Here is a 24,676-nt window from a genome sequence, read left to right as displayed (position 1 = left end):
TCAGAGGAGGCAAAGGAGGCTTAGACTCCCCATAAAATTTGAGGCTATTCATCGCAATAAATTAAAAAATATTGACAAATAAATATGATTATTTTTTCCTAAAAATGCTTGGGTATCATTACTTTACCATTAATTTTTAATATAAATACATAATATGCCCGAAAAAACACTATAACTCACTACATAGTACGTACCACACTGTATCCTGCATCAACAAAACTCAAACGCATCGCCCATGAATGAATAACGAATAAACTATCAACCCGAAATAATAAATGCCATACGTTGCAAGGGAGCCAAGCCTCCGACCGCTTTAAAAAACACAGGCTCCACGAGACCGATCCAATTAGAGACATACGTCCCAATTTGTAACTTCAGTTGTAGAAATTATAGCGTCAGAGGAGGCTTGCCTCCAATTGGTCTCCGTTAGTGTACGAGTGCGTTGGTTTTTAATTTAATTATTCGGACGGGATACCGGGTATGAAAAATATTTCGGTAAATCGTGTATAAAACAGGCAGTATTATATTATATCAGTGCTTTTGGTAATATTTTTAATGTGTTTTTAAAGTGTTTTCTTTCAATTTCAAGGTTTTTTCAGGTTTTCACTTTTCGGTAAGTTTTTTTCCATTTATTATGGATGAGTTGGACGAAATTAAAAAATCTGACGATATAGTTGATTGGTTGCTGACAAATAATTTTAAGTCTTCATCTCATGATAATAAATTTTACATTATTAAAATTCTGGGAAGGCCTCAACCAAATTTGATTTCAAATAAATCGTAAGATAATCGACAAAATCGTGGATTTAATATTTTGTTGGCCCTGTGTTTTATTTTCCGTACAAACCGAATACCCAACGTGGTCTAAAATAGGATACTCCGATTTAAAAAAATTACCTCGTGTTATGGGGCAAATATGATTCACAATTTGACACTTTTTAAAACGGTAGCGTTTTTTCGGGCACCTCAAAAACCATGACAGTATGGCATACATTATTAAGAAAAATATAAGCAAGGAGATTGAAAATGTTTCTTTTTTGCATGGAAATTGATGAGACTACCGATATTACCTGTTTGTTTCATCTGGGCGCACAGCTGACGATTTGTTTCATTTTTTAATTCGTACGAGTGACACCTATAATTTTAGGCAAAAGTTAATTGCGCAAACCTATGATCTATGATGGGGCTGCGGTCATGGCCGGCCATTTAACGGCCGATTTCATAAAGAAACTTAAAGGTAACTTTAAATGATACTTTAATAAATATTTTTGATTTCATAACCAAGTTAAAGTGTCCTTTAAGCCAAAAACGTCCTTCAAAGTTAAAGTGTTGATTTCTCTACTTCAACTCGCTAAAGTGTAATTTAACTACAACATAACCTCAATTTTTATAATTGTTATTTGTTGTGCCACTCGCTACGTTTGCTAGTTTTGTGTTCGTTTAGCCGTTGATCAGAATAATATGAATGATTTTGAAACGTCTAGATCAAGTTCATCTGATGAAGAATTTATTTATACTAGAAGACCAAAAGTGTATAGGAAAAGAACAGACTGCTTCGAAAAATATGATGAGCTTGACTTTTACCAACGTATTCGCTTAAAAAAACAAACTGTTTTTTATCTACTACATGAAATAAAAGAGCAAATTGAGTTACCTACTAATAAGTAAGTTGTGAAATTTTTATCAATAACAGAATTATAAAAAAAAATTATTTATTTTTTAGAGGTGGGTGCATTACACCATTACAACAATTATTGTTGACTTTAAAATTCTACGTATCAGGAAATATGCAAATAATCGTATCAGATTTTATGGGCGTGTCTGGAAGTTCAGCTAGCAGGTTTATCAAAAAGGTGTCTATTGCTATTGCCTCACTAGCCCGACAACACATTCACATGTATGAAAATAATCGAGAATTGGAAGAAGCAGTTGAAAAATTTTATGAAATAGCTTCATTTCCCAAGACCATTGGAGCAATTGATTGCACATTAGTTAAAATTGATTCTCCCGGTGGAAATGATGCAGAAATATTCAGATGTAGAAAATCTTATTTAAATGTTCAGACAATAAGCGATGCTAAATTGAAAATAAGAGATAATTGAAAATAATAGCGGTGTAAAGCAAAAATTCGAAAATGGCATATTTGGTCAGTATATGCTAATTGGTGACAGTGGATATTCTCTAAAGCCATATCTTATGACTAAGTTACAACAAACTAGAACACCTGCTGAAAATTTATACAATGAGTCTATAATAAGGACTCGAAATGTAGTAGAGCGTCAATACGGTTTATGGAAAAGACGATTTCCCGTTTTGAGGTTTGGCATGAGACTAAAACTAAAAACCACAATGGCAGTAATAGTCGCAACTGCAGTTCTTCATAACATTGCCATTGATATGAATGATAACTTTACTGAAGAAGATGAAATAGAGGAAGACAATGAGGATGTATTACCCCCCATGGAAAATAATCCAAATGTAGCAGAAAATATAAGGAATTTGATAATTAATGAACATTTTGCTAGACTGTAAATACTAATAATAATTAAAAATCAGTTTTATGAAACATTTAATTTATTTAATTGTTTTTCTTTTAATTTTATTTCTAAATCCAATAAAGTCATTTTTTTTAAATGTTCTTCTCTCTCCCTTCTCCTTGATTTCTCCTTCTCCTCTGCTTCTACTGTTTTTTCAAGAAGCTCCTTTTTTTTATAATAATCTTCTTTTGCATTATATAACGGGTTTATTTTGGTTTTCATATTTATTATATTTAGGGTTGCTTCTGTAACAGGATCTAAATCAATTTTTATTGCGGGACCACCCCCTGTTCCCGTCATATATGATTTTTGTTTCACCATATCCTTTCTAGTTTTCGTTTTTAGATTATCAAACTTTGCTTTAATCTGAGATATACTTCTCACTTGTAGATTTCTGGAGTTGAAGCTGGAAAGTACTTTGCCCCATGCCTCTTCCTAAAATCATATTTAAATTATTTATATTGAGGTATCTAACTACATATACCTACTAGTTTTAATTTATTATTTCAAGCTCACACCCTTCACCCTTGATGAAGTAAAATTAGGGTTACGATTATATGAACATGTATTCTACAATAAATAAAATACACACAAAAAATTGCTTGTAGTTGTAATACATACCTTTTCTGCATTAGTTACTTTATTAGTAGTTTTGCATTCTAAAATATGCTTGAATTTTTCAATTTCTTGTATTAAATTCATTTCTTCCTCCCGAGAAAAATTTGACGAGCGAACTTTCTTATTATTTTTTTAACATTTCCATTTCTGTCCAAATAAATCGTCCTCACAAATACAAATAACAAAAACACCAAACACCACAACTCTTAACCTTACTTATTTAAACACGGAACTTAAATACTCGCCAAATATGACAAATCTTGTCAAAATCCATGAATTCCAGGTTAACCAACATCTTAAAAATTACATACTTCCCAGACCTCTCGCCAACCGACTGTTCAATCTCTTCGAAGACTTTCTCACCGGTAGAACCGTAGAACCTTCGCCATTTAGTACCTACCAAGCAAAAACGGTCTTCGTCGATTTCATAAAATCCCGAGTACAAATTTCTATGTTGACAGAATTAATCGACTTATGTTACGTTGGCAAAAGTGCACTGATTTAATTGAAATGAATAAGTATTCACAGAGATATTACAGTTCAAAGTAAACTTATAAAAACGGACAAAACTTTTTCAAACAACCTAATAGAATTCTATAATTTTTTATGACTTGTATTAGGAATATTTTGAAATTGCCAAAGGAGAAGTCGAAAATATTTCTAATTTTTCGTTATTTGATACAATTTAAAATGATATGAAAATTTAGTAGTTAATAAATTGTAATGTTCAGAATATACCAAACTCTCATTATAAGATTCATTGAAAAAAAGCTATCTTCTTTATATATATATTATTTGTCCTTTTTCTCTGGCAATTGATTTTTGAAATTACCGATCAATAGAGAATATAAGGTTTTCACTTGGATCCAGAGTTGCCAATGGTTAATCGTCAAATTACCCACAAGTGTGTCTGTAATTACTCAACATTTTGAAGAAGTCGACGTTTTCAGATTAAAATATATGTTAAAAACAAGAAATATGTTGCTATTCGAAAGTCAATCTCTTCGTCGATTGATACGAAATGTTCGATACCTACGTTTTTACTTCTCAAGGCTCAATTTGTAAAATTTGTGTATTTCAAAATCCCCACAGGAGTGAATAAATAGTAAATAGCTAAAGTTGCCTATTTATACATGCAACGGCAAATTGTTTTAGAAGTACTCGTGCACGATAAGGATATTTCTATCCTTCAAGCTGTGTAGCGATGGGAAAAGATAAAAATACACTGAATATGCACTAGTTAATTTGGTATATAATGTGTGATTAGCATTATTACCGTTGCTACTGGCGCCAATTCGAAATGGTACATTATAGCGAATGGTTAGATTTGATAAGGGTTAAGTGAAGTAGTGACCGGGTTTTATATTTAATTGTTGGTAATCATGAATGCCGTCATTATACAGAATAATGCCAGGATGTTTACCCTATCGTGAGTTCGAATACCCGGTAATTACCCATAATGAATTCTGTTCGAAAATTCACAGGAAGAATCCCTAATTACACACGATCCTTGTAATTACTAGGTCATTGGCAACACTGCTTGGATTAGATTTAATTTTTTAGAGTTTTTCTACTCTTGTCAACCTTTTGAACAAATTAGAATTTACAATATCTTCTAGAAGTGATTTTTCTAGGAAAATTAATAAAACAGTTTCAATGTAATCTTAATTTAAATGTACTAGTTTATATTTTCAAATGCATCTTTCATTTTCCCTATTTCTTGGTGTTCTTCCCCTTTTCACTAAATAATAATGTTGGTTCATCTGATAACAGGGATATAATAGTTGACAACTTTCCCGTCTTTTATTTCAACATTACATGAAGTTGATCACTCTTCTGAGGCCTAACCCTGTGAACATACATTGTCCGATGGTTTTAGGTTCTAGAAAAACCAAAGAAGAAGAATTTCCTTTTCACGTGAATTGTCAATGTGAGGTTATTTAATGTAATTTTATTTTCTGTAGTAGAGATCGTTGAATCAAAATGCAGCACGATGATGTTGTTTGGAGTATAATCAATAAATCATTTTGTTCATACAAGACTCAAACAAAAACCCAGAAGTTCTGTAGGAATGAGTACAACCTGACTGGTCTGTGTAATCGATCATCATGTCCTTTAGCTAATAGCCAGTATGCTACAGTAAGAGAAGAAAATGGTATAATTTATTTATTCATGAAAACTGCAGAACGATCTGCGTTTCCGAGGAAAACCTGGGAGAAAGTGAAATTATCGAAGAACTTTGAGAAAGCCATTTACCAGATTAATGAAAACTTATTATACTGGCCAGGTTTTATCAAGTCCAAATGTAAACAGAGATTTGTTAAAATAACTCAGTACCTTATTCGGATGCGGAAATTGAAATTGAGAAGGCAGAAACTGTTGGTTCCAATACAGAGTAAAGTAGAGAGAAGGGAAAAACGTAGAGAAGAAAAAGCCTTGATTGCTGCCAGAATAGAGAAGGGAGTAGAAAAAACTTTACTGGATCGATTGAAGCAAGGGGTCTACCAAGATTTGTATAACATTTCCCAGAAAGCTTTCGACGATGCAGAAAAAGAAGGAGAACTGGAATCGGAAGAAGAGGGTGAGTCGGAAATTGAACATGAAATGGAAACTGAAATAGAAGAAGAAGGACCTGCATTTGTAGCTGCAGATTCAGAAGATGATAGTGACAGTGATAGTGGTAGTATACAAAAAGTTGAATTGGACAGCAGTTTTGAATCATCCGATGGTTCTGACATCGAGGATTTGCTGCAGAGTCAGTCGAAGAAGGGTAAAACTCCCATTAGTAAGAACAAGAAATTCACACCAGGGTCGGCTGGAACAAAATCACGTAAGCCAAGGATAGAAATAGAGTATGAAATGGAAACGACAACACCTTCTAGAGAAAGAATTGTTTGAGGAAGTGATTTATTGAAATATAACGTTTTTATATTTTTATTATTGTTTTCATTTCTTTAAACATGTCCTTTCTTTTATCACCTGGTAACATTGCTATACTCTAAACCATAACAGATATGAAGACAATTAAACGGGAAAAAAAAGTAATTATCATGAGAATGGTCAAAGAAATTTTACAGGAACTTTCACCCTTCTCGAGTTATACAGGAAAAACTTGAATTGTCTTTTTTGGTTTTTTACAAATAGGGTTAATAAAAAAAATATAAAAAATGTACAGGGTAAGTTTCATTGTATTTGAATTGTTCTATAGCAATGTAACAATAGATCTTTGATTTAACGTTACGTGTCAACATGCCCATCAACTTTTCTTTCAAATACGAACCTGTCTCACTACAAATATTGATGAAGCAAAAAATTCACAATTCAGTGATATATCACACTTGACATTTTTATAGTGTTTCATTTGAAATAACTAGCATTGTCAGTGCCGACAATTTCAAATGGTTGTCCTGTCATTAGTTCTTTTGTAAATTGTTTTTATTTCAAACCACATTCAACTATTGACAGGCATTACCTCAAAGTTCACTTGTTGTCTAATTTGGTACAGTTGAATAGCATCTCACTTTATATACCATTTTCAAACTGTCAGATATTTATGTACTTGGTTACATATTAAAGATGTATGGAAAGGACTGGTATGCTATTCATTTATGCAAATTGGAATGGAAATCCTCTTTTGGCAAGAAATATGTGTGATGAGACATACCCAAATCGTCGTATACCGAACAATCAAATGTTTAGTCGATTAGAAAGAAATTTGAGACACTAGTGCATTCGTGTGTTGTTAACGGAAGAGCGAGCAACCAAATAAATGTTTTGGGTAAGCAAATATTACATAATATTTTCTTCTCCAAGGACAGAGTTATTTTGAATGTTTTCTTCAACTATTTTTCATGTTTATGTTATGTGAAAATTGAGAAGATCATATATAATATACTTGTGATGCACTGTTTGGTGTAGTAATGAATATTACTCATACAGTACTGCAGCATTGTCACCTGTTGCCGTAATGAGAATTCCAGATGTTTCAATATCCATCATCATCGTTCCTAACAAGTAGGTAAATCAGCAAGAAGTATCGTTCCTGTCCATTTGTCGTTCATCGTGAGACCTGCTGTAATTAACTTATGTGCAACATACTCATCAATCGGGCTACACTCTTTTAATTTCGTCAAATTATCCCAAACTTGTGTTGCAGTGGTTGTATTTTGAATATGAACATAATTCAACGGATAAACCGATAAAATCAATTTTGAACGTCACTTAGTGATACTTTTAAGATTATTTTCTGAACCTAAAACGCAGTTCATGCCTCCACATTTTCTTAATATGCTCGCACAGCGAATTTCTAAGTGTCAAAATTCTCAAAGCCTTTCAGAGCCTTCAACGACAATATACTCTGTAGAATATAACTGGCGGAAATTGCAGCAATTACTATTTGTATCAAACTTAATAAACCTGTCAACTATTACAAGAAGGTCCATAATCTCATGGAAGGCAGATTTTTGACATAAAATGAATTTAATTGTGACAACTCAAAACAAAACCAGTATATAGGGACCTCCAGAAATTTCCCACAGGTGCAATATTCACAAAAAAATTAATTGGAAACAATAGACCAATTGCTTGGCCTGCTCAATCCCCAGACCTTACTCCTTTACATTTTTTGTCTGGGGTTACATTAAAGATGAAGTTTTTTCGACACCCAGTACAGTTATCGACCATTTCATACAAAAAATGGGAGATGAATGTGGTAGGATTATGTCGCATCATGCTATAAAATTGCCACAGAAATTGTATGCATAGACAACTTATGCGAATTCAATAAAGAGGTCGTCAATTCGAGTATTCAACGTATTTTTTCATGTAAAACACAGTTTCAGAATTGGTTTAAGTTTCTACAAAAAATTCGTTATGGAATACATTGTTTTTCTGTTTTGATTGTTGTCACACTGTGAAAATATCAAGTGTGATATATCACTGAATTGTGATTTTATCGCTTCATCGATATTGGCAAATAAACAGGTCCGTATTTGAAAAAAAAGTTGATGATGGCTGTATTTCTCCAAATAGATCGTAACATTTTTTCTTCAGATATGAATATTGTCTCTGGAAAATGTTCTAAGCTGCCGCCAGCCATAAAAGTAGAACGGTAACTATGGTGATGCTAATTTTATAGGATATGAATGAAAATTTCAGTATAGGGACTGCTAATTGTACAAACTGCACTTCCTGGATCGATTAGAGCTTGATAATGTACATTGTTGAATTTTACTTTGTGCATGAATTGCTTAAGAATGTACATCAAATGAAGTTACATTTTCTGTTTGAGTGATATCTGCTTAATTGCTTTTGATGTGTCCAGGCTTGAAGCATTAATAACATAAAGAGCTTTTTGGGAAAGAAAGTTTTTGGCTTTCTACTACTCCATTTTGATACAAAAAAAAGGAAGAGGGAATCTTCCAAAGAAAGGAAAGAAGTAATCAATTTGATAATAAGTAAGTCTATATGTGGATGTGTAGATCTTGCAAAAAAGTAAATTTCAGACACAAACTGGAAGAAAGTCCTCCTTTCATATAAACACTGAATTACACGAAAGAAAAAAATTCTTTCGAAACAAATACTTCTATATGAACACTGAATTATACAGAAGATACTTTTCTCTATTCAGTTTGTATATCAAACATTTGTTGAGGAATAAGAATCAGATATCATTCACATGAGTTCTACTTTAAATGGGATTGAATCAAATAGGTGAATGAATGTCATTACAATGTCATCGATGACATAAGCAGATCAAGCTTATTCCGTGACATTAAAAATCGTAATTCATGAATGAAGTGTGTGTATTTTCTATAATGTTATCCAATTTGGTACTGAAGAGCCTTGGGGCAAGTGTCTTTAGGCGAAACATCAGTGTATACCAGTGAGGATGACAGCGTTCCATGTAAGTGCAATTTGTTACCATTTATTTAAAGTAGAACTCATGTGAATGATATCTGTATTTATGTAAAGTTTCATCCAAATCCGTTTAGTCGTGAAAGAGCGACAAACATACATCCTCACAAACTTTCACATTTATATCAGTATCGATGGAGGAAACATTAAAACAGTAATACAAATTACAAATTTATTATCATTAATGGCAGTATAGTAACAAATATCATCGGATATTATCTATAATTATAAAGTTACAAATGATTTTGTTAAACGAAAATTGCACAATTATAAAAGGATAATAAATAACGTAATTGAAAAATGCTGCAACTTCTGCACATGAAATTTACAAAGTTATGCCGAATACCTTGATCACATCTAAGATATTTGCTAATATAATATCTATATATTTTTCTCTGTACAATTATTCTAGAGGATAACCATTTTAATATAAAATGTGGAATATACAAATTTACAAGATGGACGTACAAAACTAAACAAATTTCCTTGAATGAAATACGTCACCACCAGTTTCTAAATCAAATTGTATTCTGAAACAGTCTTAAAGAAGTGAGATAAATAAAATATATACAGAACTTCAAACAAAGCCGAGTTACTCTAAGATTGCTTCGGCAGTTCTTTGTCGATTCTCATATCGTCAATTTTTGCCAGTATTTTCAAAGCGGGACCTAGCTTCATGGCCATGGCAGTCATTAAATGATCCTCTTTGAGTAACATGAGAGCCTGACCGTCAATTTCTTGTATAAGGAAATCTTCAGCGTACTCTGCACATCCCGCCGGAAGATTCTTGATGAAGTTGAATACCTCTTGGACCTGAAATCATTTGAAAAATTCATCTTATGAACGAGAGTTTATTCAGATACCATTTCAAGTAGACCAACATTACTGTGGAGTCTTTCAAAATAGGATGAATTTGAGCAATAATAATGTAAATACTTACGAATATTACTGGAGTTTTTTCCCAACACCAAATCGTTTTTTTTTACACCTCGACACGTGTTTCGATCACCAAGTGATCATCTTCAAGAGGAAGATAAAACTTAACGATTTGGTGTTGGGAAAAAACTCCAGTAATATTCATTACTACACCAAAGGTTCCAAACAGTACGTCATAAGTAAATACTTACGCTCCACTTGAAAGGATCAACTTTAGGTGTATCGTCTTCCACATCCTTAGGACTAAGACTACTTTCAGCTCCTGACGCACCAGACTCGGTATCAACCTCCATTCCATCTTTGTTCCATTTCTTCTTGTCTTCCGACTTATATTTGCCACTGTAATAAACATACAGAAATGTGAAATACAAAAGACATTCACTAAATGTTTGACAACGAAAATTTTTGATTAGTTTAGTGAAAAGACTTAGTATTCCTCTTTTATATACAAGTGCTGATGAAAAAATAAAGTGAATGTTCAAATTTCGCGGTCTACGTAGGTTAGCTCAACGATTTTTTTATGTTGGTGAACTTGTCTCACAACAAACTGTTTAGTTTTTTGGTGAGATGCATGAAAGTCAGAAGTGTTTTGCGTGTTCGTCAATTTTCTGCTGTCGAAGAATATGAATCGAAGAGAATTGACATCAAATTTTTTGTAAAACATGGAATTAAATGCTCAAACTCCCCTCGACATTCAGTGTTTCCAATGCAGAGCTCTACGATGTATGGAAAGCCTTGGAATTTGCAAAAAATGAAAAATTACCAAACTCCTTTATCCCTACCGATTCTCTTAGCTCCATAATGAGCCTTTCCCAAATCTATCCTCATGATGCAATCCTTCGAATGATAAAAATAGAACCCCAACAACTTCAAATGGGTAAACAGAATATTATATTCCTATGGATTCCATCACACATCGGGATTGAGGAAAATGAAAAAACTGAGCTACTAGCAAGAATTGCAACAAAGAGTGAAGTACCCCCATGTACGATTATAATTATCCCATTCGATTTCAAAAAAATTGTGAGGAAAATTCTGATAAATTGCCGGAACAACAATGGAGCACCAATGGGTCAAAGCTGAAGGAAATAAAGCCGGTAAAACAATGGAAATACATCCCAATGCCTAGGAAACATCATGTCATTTTCACAAGACTACGTATAGGACACACAAGGCTAACCCATGGACATATTTATGAAAGACAAAACAGAAGAACCACACTATGATATTTGCCAGACAAAAATTACTGTAAAACACATTCTCCAAGAATGCCCATTATATTACCAGCAAAGTGAGGACAATAACATCCCAGAGAATATCACCCAGATCTTAGAAGAATGCAGCGCAGCCGAACATGTGATCAAGTTTTTAAAACAAACCAATCTCTTAAACAAAATTTAGTACCGTTACCCAGTATTGATGTATTCACTATCATTATGAATGTCTTTAATAACTGTAATAGTTGATGAGACAACAAATAAAGCTTATATAAAAAAAATCACTTTAAATGTTGACAGTGGCATACGGCGACTCTACCCTGAGTTAGAAAAATGTTTACAAATGGTACAAGCTTTTCACAAAAGGTCTAGAAGATGTGAATGACGACGCTCACTCTGGACGTCCCAGCATATCAACAACCAATGAAAATGTTGAGAAAGTGAAGAAAATTGTTATGGAGAATCGTCGAATCACCATATCTGCATATCCGTTGACTCAAGCCATGCAATTTATTCGGAAATTTTGAGCATAAAGTATTGGCATTGAAGTTCGTTCCAAAATTGCCGAATTTTGACCAAAAAATTTCGTGGTTTTTCTCACTGTTTTTTGCGATTACTTTGGAGTAGTCTATAAAGAGTGCTTGCCACATGGTCATACGGTCAATAAGGAGTAATAGCTTGAAGTTATGCGCCGCTTGCGAGAAGCAATACGAAGAAAAAGTCCGGTATTGTAAAAAAATAATTCAAGACTTTCACATCACGTTAATGCACGTGCTCACCCATCATAGCTTGTTGGTAATTTTTTGTCCAGAAACACCGTAATCATGCCTCAGCCATCGTATTCACCAGATTTGGCACACTGCGACTTTTTCCTGTTCTCAATAGACCCATGAAAGGAAGACGTTTTGCGACGATTAAAGAAATAAAACCCGAATCGCTAAGAGCTCATTGACACACCAAAAGGTGCATATCAGAACTGCTTTGAGAATTGGAAAAAGTTGTCACAAGTGTAAGTTATGAACCCGAGTTCGCTGATCCAGCATCACTCGGGGATAGAGTTACATCCGCTGTTCCAGACGCGACTATATGCTAAGTCGACACAACCAAACTTATGAATTATTGTTAATTTATTATTCATCCATTCTTGTTACCTTGCTTGAACTGTAACGTTGTATTTGTTCAAAATAAAGTCTTTAAAAAAAATAGTTTCGTATATCGCATACGTAACTGGCGCAGTCGGTAGGATAAGTGCATTTTTTCGTCGGAACATCAAAACCGATTTCGGACTAGAAAAACGTGGGTGTTTACCTGAGGACCTAAGGAGGAGTCCAGACATTGCAAACAAAGCAGATAAGTTGGTAACAGCTTATCTGTTTTGTTTGCAATTTTAGTTAAACAATTAATAGTTTTAGAGAAACCTTATGAATAATAGTCGAACAAATACAACGTTAAAATTCAGGGCAAGGTAACAAGAATGGATGATTATTAAATTAACAATAATTTATAAGTTTGATTTTGTCGACTTAGCATGTAGTCTCGTCTGGAACAGCGGATGTAACTTTATCCCTGAGTGATGCTGGGTCAGAGAACTCGGATTCATATATCTGAGAGCTACTACTTTGAAGGGGAAGAAATTCACCTTATTTTTTCTCAGACCTCCCCTATTACTATGCAAGGTCTTTCTCCAAAATACCAAATTTAATGAAACAAATTCTCTCCTTCAATTTTTTTTTGTTTTAAATGAACTCTGAAATGAATAAATACCTCTTCGAGCAGGAGAGTGAGCAAAATCTCTTGTTTTTCTTGAATTTCACTTTGAGATCAACTGTACCACATGCTTCACATTTAGCCATTTCTTCCTTATTACCCAAACCGATACCGTAGCTTGGAGATAATGCACGTTTCTTCCCTGAAACAAACAATTTCACTTAACGTGTGTAAAAATCAATATTTTGGAGGTCACTCCATATAAACCATTCAATATTTAATATAGAGGAAATATAACTGAAGTTTCCTTTTCACATTATGAACCTGTATTGATATTTATAATAGTATGTATTAGAAATTGAAAGTGTGTTTCGGTGTCACTGAATAAAATAAAGATCAAAGAAATGTGATATTGCAATACCTGAAAATTCTAGTGATCCTTATGAACAATTAGTATATGAGAAATTTTTTCATAAATTTCTCAACTGCAGAGGTTTTATAAAAAAAGTCCTCATGAAGACCTACATATTTATTGTTTGTATCTACTCCTGAAAAGAGGTGATAAATAAAATTGTTTTCTTTTATCAACAATTTAACTTTGAGATTCAAGGTACAAAAAGATGATATTGAACTTTCACTGCATCATTTATTACACAGGTATGCGATGAAAAAATTGTAGGATATTTAACTAGTGATTTTAACAGTATTTTGTGTGCAGATTACGGAAAAGATAGTAAAAAAAATCTATCACATATTGATAAGTCACAAATTTCACCTGAAATCTTCTTATTAAATGGGTTTTTAGGTTCGGTATGGGTTCGATGTTTCTGTATTATACAGCCTATATAAGCTGTAAATTGAGTCTGAATTATGGAGCTTTTATGATGAACAAGTTACTACACAATGTGAGTGTATATCTAAGATAAAATACGGTTTTAATCTATTCATTTCAATAACAAAACGAATCTAAACTGGAAAAATCCAGTTCCTACTGGAACAAGGCATGTATGTGTTTCATTTTCACGGTACCGATTTAGAGAAAGGGAATTTGTCCCTCTTTTTACACAAGAGGGTGACCTAGTTTTCTGCAACAATGTACCCGGCATTATGGAAATGTTCAACATAATGTATGAACCAGAGAAATGGAGACTTTTCATCGATTCATCAAAAAGAAGTTTGAAAGCTGTACTTCTTCACAATGGGAAACAATATGCTTCTGTGCCTGTTGGACACTCAGTCCATTCGAAAGAATGCTTCGAAAATTTGTTCTTAATAAGCTCAGGCACTCTGATCATAAGTGGACCATTTGTGGAGACTTGAAAGTTATTTCTATGGTACTAGGTCAACAAAGTGGTTACACTAAGTTTCCATGTTTTCTATGTGAATGGGATAGCCGTGACAGGAAACAACACTATTTCTAGCAGGTGTGGCCAATAAGAAAGGGTCTTATTTCTGGAGTTGAAAATGTTGAAAAACAAAGTTAAGTGGATCCTAAAAAAATCTTACTTCCACCACTCCTTATCAAATTGGGGCTAATGAAAGAGTTTGTGAAAGCATTAGATAAAGAAGGAGATTGTTTCAAGTATCTTCCTGAAAAGTTTTCTGGTCTATCCGATGCTAAACTAAAACAAGGAGTTTTCATTGGGCCTGACATAAGAAAACTTTCAAAAGATGAAAGCTTTGTCACTAAAATGGAAATGAAAGAAAAAAATGCCTGGAATTCATTCAATCTTATTATAACAGGCTTTCTTGGAAACAAAAAAGACCCAAACTACAAAACTTTGGTTGCTGAATTAATACAAAACTACAAAATGTTGGGCTGCAACATGAGTGTCAAGTCCATTTCCTTCACTCACATCTGGACTACTTTCCTGAAAATCTAGGGGCTGTAAATGAGGAACAAGGAGAATGGTTCCCTCAAGACATAAAAGAAATGGAACGCAAATACCAAGGTCGGTGGAATGTTAACATTGATGGCAGGCTACTGTTGGATGTTTAAAGAACACAGCCGAAAAAGGTACCAAAAGAAGCTTCGACGGAAAAAGAAAACGTTTTCACAAAGACTTATAATCACTTTGCAAACACTTGTGTATCACTATTATGCTTAGTTTAGCTATGTAGCATTGTTTTTTTGCTTTTACTTCTTGTTAAATTAATCAAAATAAATCCACAATTTCTCGTTTTTTGTACTTTTTCAATTATTTTATCCTTATTTTGTAGGCAAACCTTACGTGATAGATAAAAACAAATATAATTTTTGAAATCAGCGCAAAAAACTACATAAAGACCAGTTAACGAAATCAAAACAATTTTTTTAAAAGTTTTTTTTTGAAGACCTGTGTTATTGGTGATGCCTATACACATTTTTTTATATGTAGCTAGAAGTCATTATACATGCCTCTATAACCTGTTTGATATCAACATTATAAAGAACAAAATATTGCTAAAACAGCAGAAATTTCAATTTATGGACGTAGCAGTAGAAGTTAAATTTTCAACTGATGAGAAAATGGTATATCATCTATATAATCCAAAATAAGAATTCATTTTCATAAATCAATCAAATTTTAATAATGATGGAACTTACGAGGTGGCTCATCAGCATCTTTATCATTGGAAGATTGGGTAGGTTTTATATCACCAAGAAGACTGCTCCTTGTAACCGGAAACGGTTCGGAAGATTCTTGAATGACAAAATCTTCAATGACATGAGTGAGAACTTGAGGTTTAACCATTGCCTTTGGAGGACATCTCTCTTTGACTTCCTCTGCAGTTGCAGCCACTGGTAAACCATTTTCAGAACCAACGCCGGATGGTTGAGAGGGAGCAGTTCCAGGTATTGGAGCTGGTTGGACGACCATTGGTTCAACTCCATTAACAAGGGGTTTGGTTTCCACTGTGGGGGGTGATTCCTTCAGGTCAGGTTGTGATGATGTAGCTACAAAGACAGAAATAATTATATATTATAACAGATAATTCACAAGTACTTGGATTTTCAAAATTGTCGCAAGTTTTGCAGTAATTTCTTTTTTTTAAATGACGATATCTAAGTTCCATATTTCCATACCAAGATTTTACAGATGACATACATAACATCCATTTGTCAAATGAAATTCAGGTGGGCCTTCAATAATATTATGTACCATCAAAATGTAATTATTTCAATCTGTAGAAGGATCTGTATTCTTAGTTCAATGTCAACTCTTTCAGAAGCATTATATTCAACTGTAAAAGGTATGAAATAAAAATATACCTTCTGACATCATACAATTTATTATGCATCAATTAATATAACTGCGTACATTAAACACATAAAACAGTTAATAGTATAATGAAAAAATGTAATCGGGAAAACCAGATATTCATGAAGCTTTTTGATTTGAAAATGACAAGACATAAAATGAAGCCAACCATATCAAAGCGATTGGTATTACCGAAATTAACAGCAGAACAAGGCACCGATTCTACACGTCGAAAGGTTACCTCCTTGACTTATTGTCATTTAAATGTTTTCATGACGTCAGAGGCAGTATGAAATCTGTCTCTCAGATTTAAAATTTTGAGCATAATATATTAAATTTTTACAACGAAAAATCCAATAAAAACAGTTCCAAAACATTTAATCAAAATACACTGATATAATTGAACGTATAACGTAGATCCAATGTAAACATCTGTGCTTTGCACTTTCGCCACCATGGCACTGGCATCTAATTTTGGTTCAGTTCAAATTTGGCGCTGTTTTCGTCAAATGACATCACGAAGAAACTAGTGAATGTCAAGAAAATAAATATGACATGATAAAAGACATCAATTTTGTGTTTGGTTGTCATGTCATTGAATATTTGAATTGGTTTCTTCAGAGAAATTGTTTGGTGTTGGTTTTCATGTTTGTTTTTGATAAATTAGAAGTGGGCTGAGGAATTGAGAAATCTAAGGTAAACATTTTCCCCCTTTTGAATCATTTTAAAGGAAACATTTTAATCATATGATTCTCTTCCTTTCTTGAACATGTTTGATTTAGTGATGGGCATAATCAAAATATTTTGGTAATCGAATTATTAGTAATCGAATTGTATGAATAATCGAGTTATCATTCGAATTATAAATCACTCGCAATGCGCAGGAGAATCACTCAATAGACATTGTTTATTTACGCATTTTAACTGCCTTAGACTGTTTTATTTTATTTTTATATTAGGTTTGTTCTAGCAGCGATTTCAAACGATACGGAATCGTACGAAGCATGCGCATACGAATATAGGCGTTCTAGCAAAGCAAATCCAGGATTCGAACTAATAGTCGCATGTTCTAGCGAAGACGAAATCCAGTTTGCAAACCGTATGAGAACTGTCGAAGTAGTCCAGAGGAATTCGTAAGGATTTTCAGTTTGTGGCATGCGCAAATATTCGGAGTGATCCGATATCACGTTTGTTATGATTTTGGAATATGGATTTGTTGGTTATGTTATGTACTAAAGAAATGAGAAACCAAAATAGAAATATTTAGTGGCCTGATAATTGGTTTGAAAATCTAGTTTTTTATAGAACGGCAATCCTCAAAACTGTCAATTTTTTCATATTTGCGTTTGGAAATTCAGGTGAGTAAAATGAGTTTGTGTTTTTGAATGAAAATCAAGCAAGCATTTGGTGATTTTCAAGTAAGCATCAACTATTCAACTCCATTATTACAGGTAGGATTAGCCGAAATGTTATCAGAGTCATCAAGCTCTGAATCAAATTGGGGAAATAATTCTGAATCATCCAATGATGAGGAACTTATCGAAATGATGTTTCATCACCATGAGGAAGAGGATGAAGATAATCACATCAATAGAGATGCTGCAGACCACAGAAATTTTGTAGCTTGACAAGTTTTAAGATAGCAATAAAATTGTAATATTTCTGTTTGTTGATGTTCATTTCATTGTTTGGCATAAGTTAAATAAACATCCATTCAGGTAAAATAGGAATGATTTTTAAAACAGTATAAAAATATAATTTGCTCAAGGGTGGGTATTTTACGACCGGATTAAGAGTCAATTAAAATAATCGGTGCTGAGAATGACACCACATCCTGTCATTTGCTAGAGAGACAGCACAGCCCCAGCACTGATTATTTTAAAGGGCTGTTAATCAAGTCGCTAAGTACTCGTCCTAACACATAAACTAATAACTTCTTTCTATATAATATCACATAACAGGAACCCTATGTATGACATAAGATATCAAACTAAATCCCTCATACTAACATTGAATTCAGAATATTTATCAACATCTGAATTCTTATTTTTGCTCATTTGTCTGAACAAATTATTTCTTGTTTCTAATAATTCATTTCTCTTCTTTCTGATTTATAACTTTTCTTTTTCCAATTTTAACATTTCTTCTATTTTGAATTTTTCCATTTTGACCAAGTTGATGACTATTCAAGCCAATTCAATATGTTCATTTTTATCGGTTTTCACCTTCACTTTTCGTTGCACAAAATATAAATTTCAAATTTCCAACTAATAAGTCAGTTTAAATGACAATTGACATTTATCAACACAAATAAGCGTTCTAGCAGGACATGAATCCCAAACTATTTGAAGGGCCACGGGGAAGAACGATTAAAGTCCATTTTAATGCCAAACATAGGTTACAGTGGAAACGTGTAAATTATTGGAGACAGTATTTCCCTGTAACATCGTTTTGGCAAGAAAGGTCATAGTCACTGAATTATAACAGGGAAAAGATTGGAGCTAACGGGCAAAAACGATCAGAGTCCATGCGCAGGCAGGCAAGAGTGATCAAGGTCCAATTCTCTCCTCCCTCAATCCTCGTCACTCACGGCAGCAGGGCATTCTTTGTTTCCTGTTCAGTTTTGTTCTGAATTATTGTTCTGAATGTAAACATACGCTGAACCTAACCTATTTCTACTTTTAATTAAATAATGTTGAGTGATTTTAGTGAAACAGACAGTGTAGATGAAAATAGTGTTCAACGAAATGTAAAGAAGAGAAAGAAAACCGGTAGAATGAAAGATGTGATGAAAAAACTGCGAGCCTCAAGTAATGAGATAGGAGAGAACTGCAGGTGTTTTCGTTATAAGTGTTTTCAAGTGATTTCTCCTGAGGAACGGCAACGAATAATATCAAACTTCAATAAGCTGGGTGATTACAACAAACAGAATCAGTATTTGATTGGCTTGATTAGTGTTGTTCCAGTTCAACGGCGACGCAATAGACTAGATGCTGGAGAGACAAGTAATCATGTTTCTTCTTATTGTTATCGTGTGCGTGCACGTGTTGATGATAACACATTGCAAGATGTAACTGTTTGCCACAAAGCATTTTTATCCTTACACGGTGTTACAAACCGTCGTATTCAAACTTTAAAGAAGCATTTGATTGAATTTGGTGAGGCTCAGTTGGATGGTCGTGGTAAACATAAAAATAGACCCAATCAGTTGCCTGAAGAGACTAAAGCAAAAGTTTTTAACTTTATTAAATCTCTTAAAGGGAGGAAATCCCACTATTCCTTAAAAGATTCCGCAAGGGTATATTTGCCTGAAGAGTTAAATAAAACAAAATTACACAGAATGTACAACGAATCTAACAAAGAGCACACTGTCGGTTTGACAACTTTCCGTGATATTTTTGATGGTAACTTTAATATTTCTTTTGGTTATCCTCGGAAAGATACATGTAGCTGTTGTGATATAATGAAATCAGAGATTTCTGTGCTAGAAGATAAAATCACCAAGGCTTCTGACGAAGAAATTAAAACTTCATTAGCGGTAGAACTAGATAAAAAGAAAGCAGAGAAAAAAATTCATTTGGCTAGAAGTGAAAAGTTTTATTCAATCAAACGAAACTGTCGTAAACAATCCAACAAAAATGAAGAGATTGAGGCAATTACTGTTGATTATCAGAAAAATTTGCCTACTCCAAATATTACAACGTCAGACGTGTACTATCGACGCCAATTGAATTTCATTTCTTTCAACGTTCATGTGTTGTCAGACTCAACTTCAATATTTTACACTTATGATGAGAGTGTTGCAAAAAAGGGGGCTGATGATGTTTGTTCTATGCTCAAACACTACTTTGAGCATATTTTGAGCCCATCAGTGAAACATCTAGTTATCTTCTGTGACTCATGCGCAGGCCAAAATAAGAACTTTACAGTAATGCGTTTCCTACACTACACGGTTAATACATTGAAACGGTTCGAAACTGTTAAAGTAGTTTTCCCTATAAGAGGCCATTCTTATATGGAGGGAGATAAGGATATGAGCCTTATTAATATCAAATCATACACTGAGACACCCGATGACTGGAGGGATGTTATAAAAAATAGCAGAATCAAACCTTCACCTTTTAGAGTCATTGACTGTGCTAAAGAAGTCAAATTTGAAACTTGGACAAACTTTCTCTCTGGCATCTATGTTAAAAAGTGTCCTATGCAAACAAGGCCAATCAGAGTTTTGAAAATTGATCAAAAAGAGCCAAGGTTCGTGATTCACAAGCCAAACTACTTTGGAAGCTATTTGAAAGCAGCTTTTGTTGTACACCAAGGTAAAAATAAAAAGAAGCCACAAACGCCTAGCCAGCAAAATGCTCTGGGAGAACTTTACAGTGGAAAGCTGCCCATTAAAGCTGCAAAATTGAAGGATCTAATACACTTAAAACAGTTCTTGACCAATCCCGACTCTCAAGCATTCTACAATTCACTGGTTATTGCCCCTCAGATGAACGAAGGAGAAGAAGACGACATTGAATACGCAGACGATCCACCAATTGATGAACCTCAGTAACTGGCAAAAACGATCAAAGTCCACGGGTCTTTTGTTTTCAAATTCATTTTCTAAGTTGGATATGTTACAAGTGTTTTTTTAAGTCTGCTAATGTATAATAAATCATGTACTACATCATAACAAGCTTTACACATTTTTTTCATAGCTTTTATAATTTATTTGATAGACTTCAAACTTGAAAAATGCAATACTGAAACTTTTGGTGCAGGGGACTCTGATCGTTCTTCCCCGAGGCCCTTCATTTGCAACCAGTCTCACGGCATACATGCGCAGTTGGCCAGTCCATAACACTAGCTTCAAACCATCCGAAATTTCTTGCTAGAACAAACCTATTGAGAACTTATTTAATTTGAAAAGTTTAATCTGTTAATCTATTGTTGATTCTTTTCATTCTGTTTTATGTTTGAATTTTTTATTAAAGTTTAATTTCAATATTTTTGAAAATATCTTAATGTTGACCCTGTTCATCCTTCCTGAATTATTATTCATATATTCCTCTATCCATCCTCGATTGGCTCTGGAACTATCAGTGGTTGACTTATATATATGACAAATAACCAAAGTAGGTAGTTGCAGTTCTAATACCATTTGCAATTCATACTTGCAAACATAACCGCTTTAAAAATTAGTCATTTTTACGTCAGCCGCCGACAGTATCAAACGTGTGATCTGTGATTGCGAAGAATATAAAAATTAATTCGAATTATCCTGATAATCGATTCAATATCTCGAATTATTATGATAATCAAATTATAATTCGATTATATTAAAAATAATCGATAATTATCGATTATTTATCGATAATTATCGATTATTTTTAATTCGAATTAGCCCATCACTAGTTTGATTTAACATTATATTCAAATAGGTGGTATGAGGTACATATATTAAAATCTCTGAAGTAATCTACAGAAGTAACCATATTTAACTTCAGAAAATGAATTTTTAATTATGTTTTGTATATAGATCTGTCAACTCAAATAAAATAGGTATTATGTGATATACTTGGCAGATACTTGATGAAAATCCATAATGTATTCTAGTAACACATTATTGTGAGATTATCACTGAACAGTTTACAAAAGCGCAATACATGTTTCACTATGCAACTGTTCCTTTGGAAAACCTCACAATAAAGTATTACTTGAGTAAAATATGTATTCAGAAAGGGTGTAAATTGAAATTTCACATTTATCCTACTTTATTAATATTTCAAAAAAGTGGTTTTAAAAAATGAACTCACCATCAACCACAGGGTCTTTATTGGAGTCTGTCGATATGTTTGTATTCTGCCCAGCATTATCTGTAGAATTGGCTTCACTTTTAATGTCGTGAGCTGGCATTATCGTGGGAGGCAGGGTTACTTGCTGGGGTTGAGTAATTGCTATGGGCTGAGGAACTCCTGCTTGCATTTGCTGAAGATGTGTAGGGCTTGCTGTAACTTGCGAGATAGCCGTGGATTGGGGTTGCGAAGTTTGGATTTGACCAATTATTGTACCATGTGGAGCCATTTGTTGTAACTAACAAAGGAAATTGTTAATGACATTACCTTTCACTTCAATCATTATTGACATTACAAAAAATATCATGACATTATGTACAGGAGGATTGGAAAAAATACTGGCACAAGTGTATTATATCTGAGGGGGACTACTTTGAAGGGAACAGAATAGAACTTGATGAATAATAATAATAATAATATGCTTTATTGCCCAAAGACAAAGCTGCAAATTTTAATTAGTCATCATAAACATATACACATACATATATATGAAGTATACCATACTTTGTCGATTTAATAAAAATACAGTTGACAAAATAAATTAGAGAAAGCTGTCCTCATAGAACTCTTCTAAACTATAATAGGGTCTACCACATAATAAGTCTTTTACTGATTTTCAAAATATACAGTTATCCTCTAAATCTAAAATTTTAATATGGTCAGCTTAAGGATTAAACATCTTGAGACCATTATAATATATAGTCTTTGACTGGAGTAGAGGCTGGTATAGGTAATCCTAGGTCGTTAGTTTGACGAAGGGCATAATAAATAATTGGAGTATCCGCCAAATATTAATTTATGTTTGTTAATTAAAGATATTGTTTCTAAAATGAAGACTCCAAAAACTGTCAAAATTTTATGTAATTCAAACAGGGGTTTGCAGGAGTCTTGGCTTTTGGCATTGCACATAAATCTTATAGCCTTTTTTAGAATAATGAACACCGTCTGCATTTGAGTTTTGCAACATACTCCCCAGAAAGGAATTTCGTACCTTAAATGCGACTTAACAAGTGAGAAATAAGCCGATTTAGCGACAGACAAACCAATATCCTTATAAGTTATTCTTACTGCAAAACAACCTGAAGCTAGCTTTTTATTGAGGGTTACAATGTGATAAAGAAATAAATAATTTTTTGAGGAAAATGAAAATTCACCTTATTTTATTAACAGAGCAGTATAGATTGTTAAAAATAAAGAATAACGCCGCCGATTGTTATTTTGATAAATATGGGAGAACAAATTAATGTTTTACTGGGTTTGCACATAGGGAAAACTGTACTTAAAAAAAAACTGTTTTCATACCTGTTGCAACTGTTGCATATTCATTTGCATTGGTTGTTGTGTAACAGCCAGATTAGACTGCAATGGAAGACTGTTTTGTATCTGCTGTTGCATCTGCTGGACTTGTTGAGCATTTGCCTGTGCTGACATTGACACCACGGGCATGATGGGACGATCGCCTGCCATTTGTAGTTGTTGGGAATTCAGAGGGGACAGAGTTTGAACTGAAAATGTAACAATGGTATAGAATTTTTTGACATAAATATTATAAACAAACATTTAACATTGTGGCAATTATTCATGTAAGTTTGAATTAGTTAATTAGTTCAAATGCTTTAACTATGATTATAGTGAAGAACTTTTTCAGTTTATTCCTTGGAAAAACATTTGGGAATGAACTGTCAAAAAATCATTAGAAAAAGGTTTTTTACTGTCATGATGTGATTTTGTCATTTAAATGGAAAAGGGGATGTTTTTTAATGAGAATAGATTTTGGGAAAGGTTGTCAACTTTCTACTTCTCATCTGTGGAAATGTGGGAAAAGTCCAAAGGAAAGAAAATGAAAGTAATTAACTTCAAAATAAACTATTCACAGAGATGTGATCATGCAAATAAGTGTTTTTTAGATAAAAAAACTCTTATTCAGTCCAAACATTGGTTATGGAATTGAAACGGAGGATTGACATAAAATTTCACTTACATGAGCAACTATCATCCTTATGGTGTACTCGAAGTTTCGGATTGAAAACAGTTGTTCACAACTTTCATACATTAAATTGTATAGCGTTCCTATGAATGACATCTTTTTCAATTCCACAACAAATTTTTCGAGTACAGACAGCAAGAAAAAGATTATTTTCGGGTAGGTAGTTCAATGTTCATATGTTTGAGGTAGTTGTTTCAAGAGGGCTTTTTCTTCCAGTTTGTGTTTGACAGTTGCTTCTTTACATGATCTACGCATCATCTTTGTGAAAAGTTTATTTTGAAGTTTATTACTTTCTTTCTTTCTTCGGGAGTTTTCTCCACATTTCCTATATAGAGATGGAGAAGTAGACAGCCATAAAGATTTTTTATCAAAAACAAATTATCTAAAAATCTTTTAAAAAAACATTTCCTTTTCAATTTAATCAAAATATCTACGGCTGGGATTATTTCAAAGAACTAAACAGGCTGTCTTTATGAACTGTCATCCTGACAAGAGCAAATTTGTCTTTTTCGGTGACATACATTTGTAATTTCATGCGACAAATGTGTGTTTTTGAATTTAATAGTTCAAATCAGTGATGATGAGGAATTGAAGACAAGTATTTTGGATACAAAAATTTGAAGAAGTTCACCTTATAGATGATAATTGCCTATGTAAATGAAATTTATATCAATAC

General features: G+C 33.3%; 3 protein-coding genes and 1 long non-coding RNA gene across 7 annotated transcripts in view; 2 read left to right on the top strand and 2 right to left on the bottom strand.

The window, feature by feature from the left end:
• The first annotated feature begins 122 nt into the window (after window positions 1-122).
• On the top strand, window positions 123-2,634 carry LOC141481815 (uncharacterized). Its single transcript, XR_012465195.1, has 2 exons — window positions 123-1,664; window positions 1,724-2,634. It is a non-coding gene; the product is annotated as an uncharacterized lncRNA (long non-coding RNA).
• Window positions 2,557-3,442, bottom strand: LOC141481814 (uncharacterized). The gene is made up of 2 exons (XM_074174061.1): window positions 3,159-3,442; window positions 2,557-2,972 (listed from the first exon to the last, which is right to left on the bottom strand). The coding sequence occupies exons 1-2, from the start codon at window positions 3,237-3,239 to the stop codon at window positions 2,559-2,561; spliced, it is 495 nt and encodes a 164-aa protein (XP_074030162.1). The 5' UTR covers window positions 3,240-3,442; the 3' UTR covers window positions 2,557-2,558.
• A 1,612-nt stretch (window positions 3,443-5,054) lies between these two features.
• On the top strand, window positions 5,055-6,092 carry Rbm13 (RNA-binding motif protein 13). Its single transcript, XM_023167386.2, has one exon. It carries the CDS (start codon window positions 5,139-5,141, stop codon window positions 6,051-6,053), a length of 915 nt encoding a protein of 304 aa, XP_023023154.2. The 5' UTR covers window positions 5,055-5,138; the 3' UTR covers window positions 6,054-6,092.
• A 3,137-nt stretch (window positions 6,093-9,229) lies between these two features.
• LOC111511375 (uncharacterized) overlaps window positions 9,230-24,676 on the bottom strand; it is a 113,885-nt gene continuing 98,438 nt past the window's right edge. For all 4 annotated transcript variants that reach the window (XM_074174052.1, XM_074174050.1, XM_074174051.1 and 1 more), the window contains 6 exons: window positions 23,316-23,518; window positions 21,975-22,251; window positions 15,519-15,869; window positions 12,989-13,133; window positions 10,199-10,346; window positions 9,230-9,884 (listed from right to left, as the gene is read on the bottom strand). In XM_074174052.1, the coding sequence (XP_074030153.1) occupies window positions 9,669-9,884; window positions 10,199-10,346; window positions 12,989-13,133; window positions 15,519-15,869; window positions 21,975-22,251; window positions 23,316-23,518 (1,340 nt within the window). In that variant the 3' untranslated portion in view covers window positions 9,230-9,668. The remainder of the gene's footprint in view (window positions 9,885-10,198; window positions 10,347-12,988; window positions 13,134-15,518; window positions 15,870-21,974; window positions 22,252-23,315; window positions 23,519-24,676) is intronic.

This window comes from Leptinotarsa decemlineata, unplaced genomic scaffold (assembly GCF_025532065.1).
Source record: "Leptinotarsa decemlineata unplaced genomic scaffold, Ldec_3_MD MMD2_tig00000505_RagTag_RagTag, whole genome shotgun sequence".
Taxonomy (NCBI): domain Eukaryota; kingdom Metazoa; phylum Arthropoda; class Insecta; order Coleoptera; family Chrysomelidae; genus Leptinotarsa; species Leptinotarsa decemlineata.
Note: the sequence above shows the minus strand (reverse complement) of the source record. Positions and strands in the feature narration are given on the sequence as shown.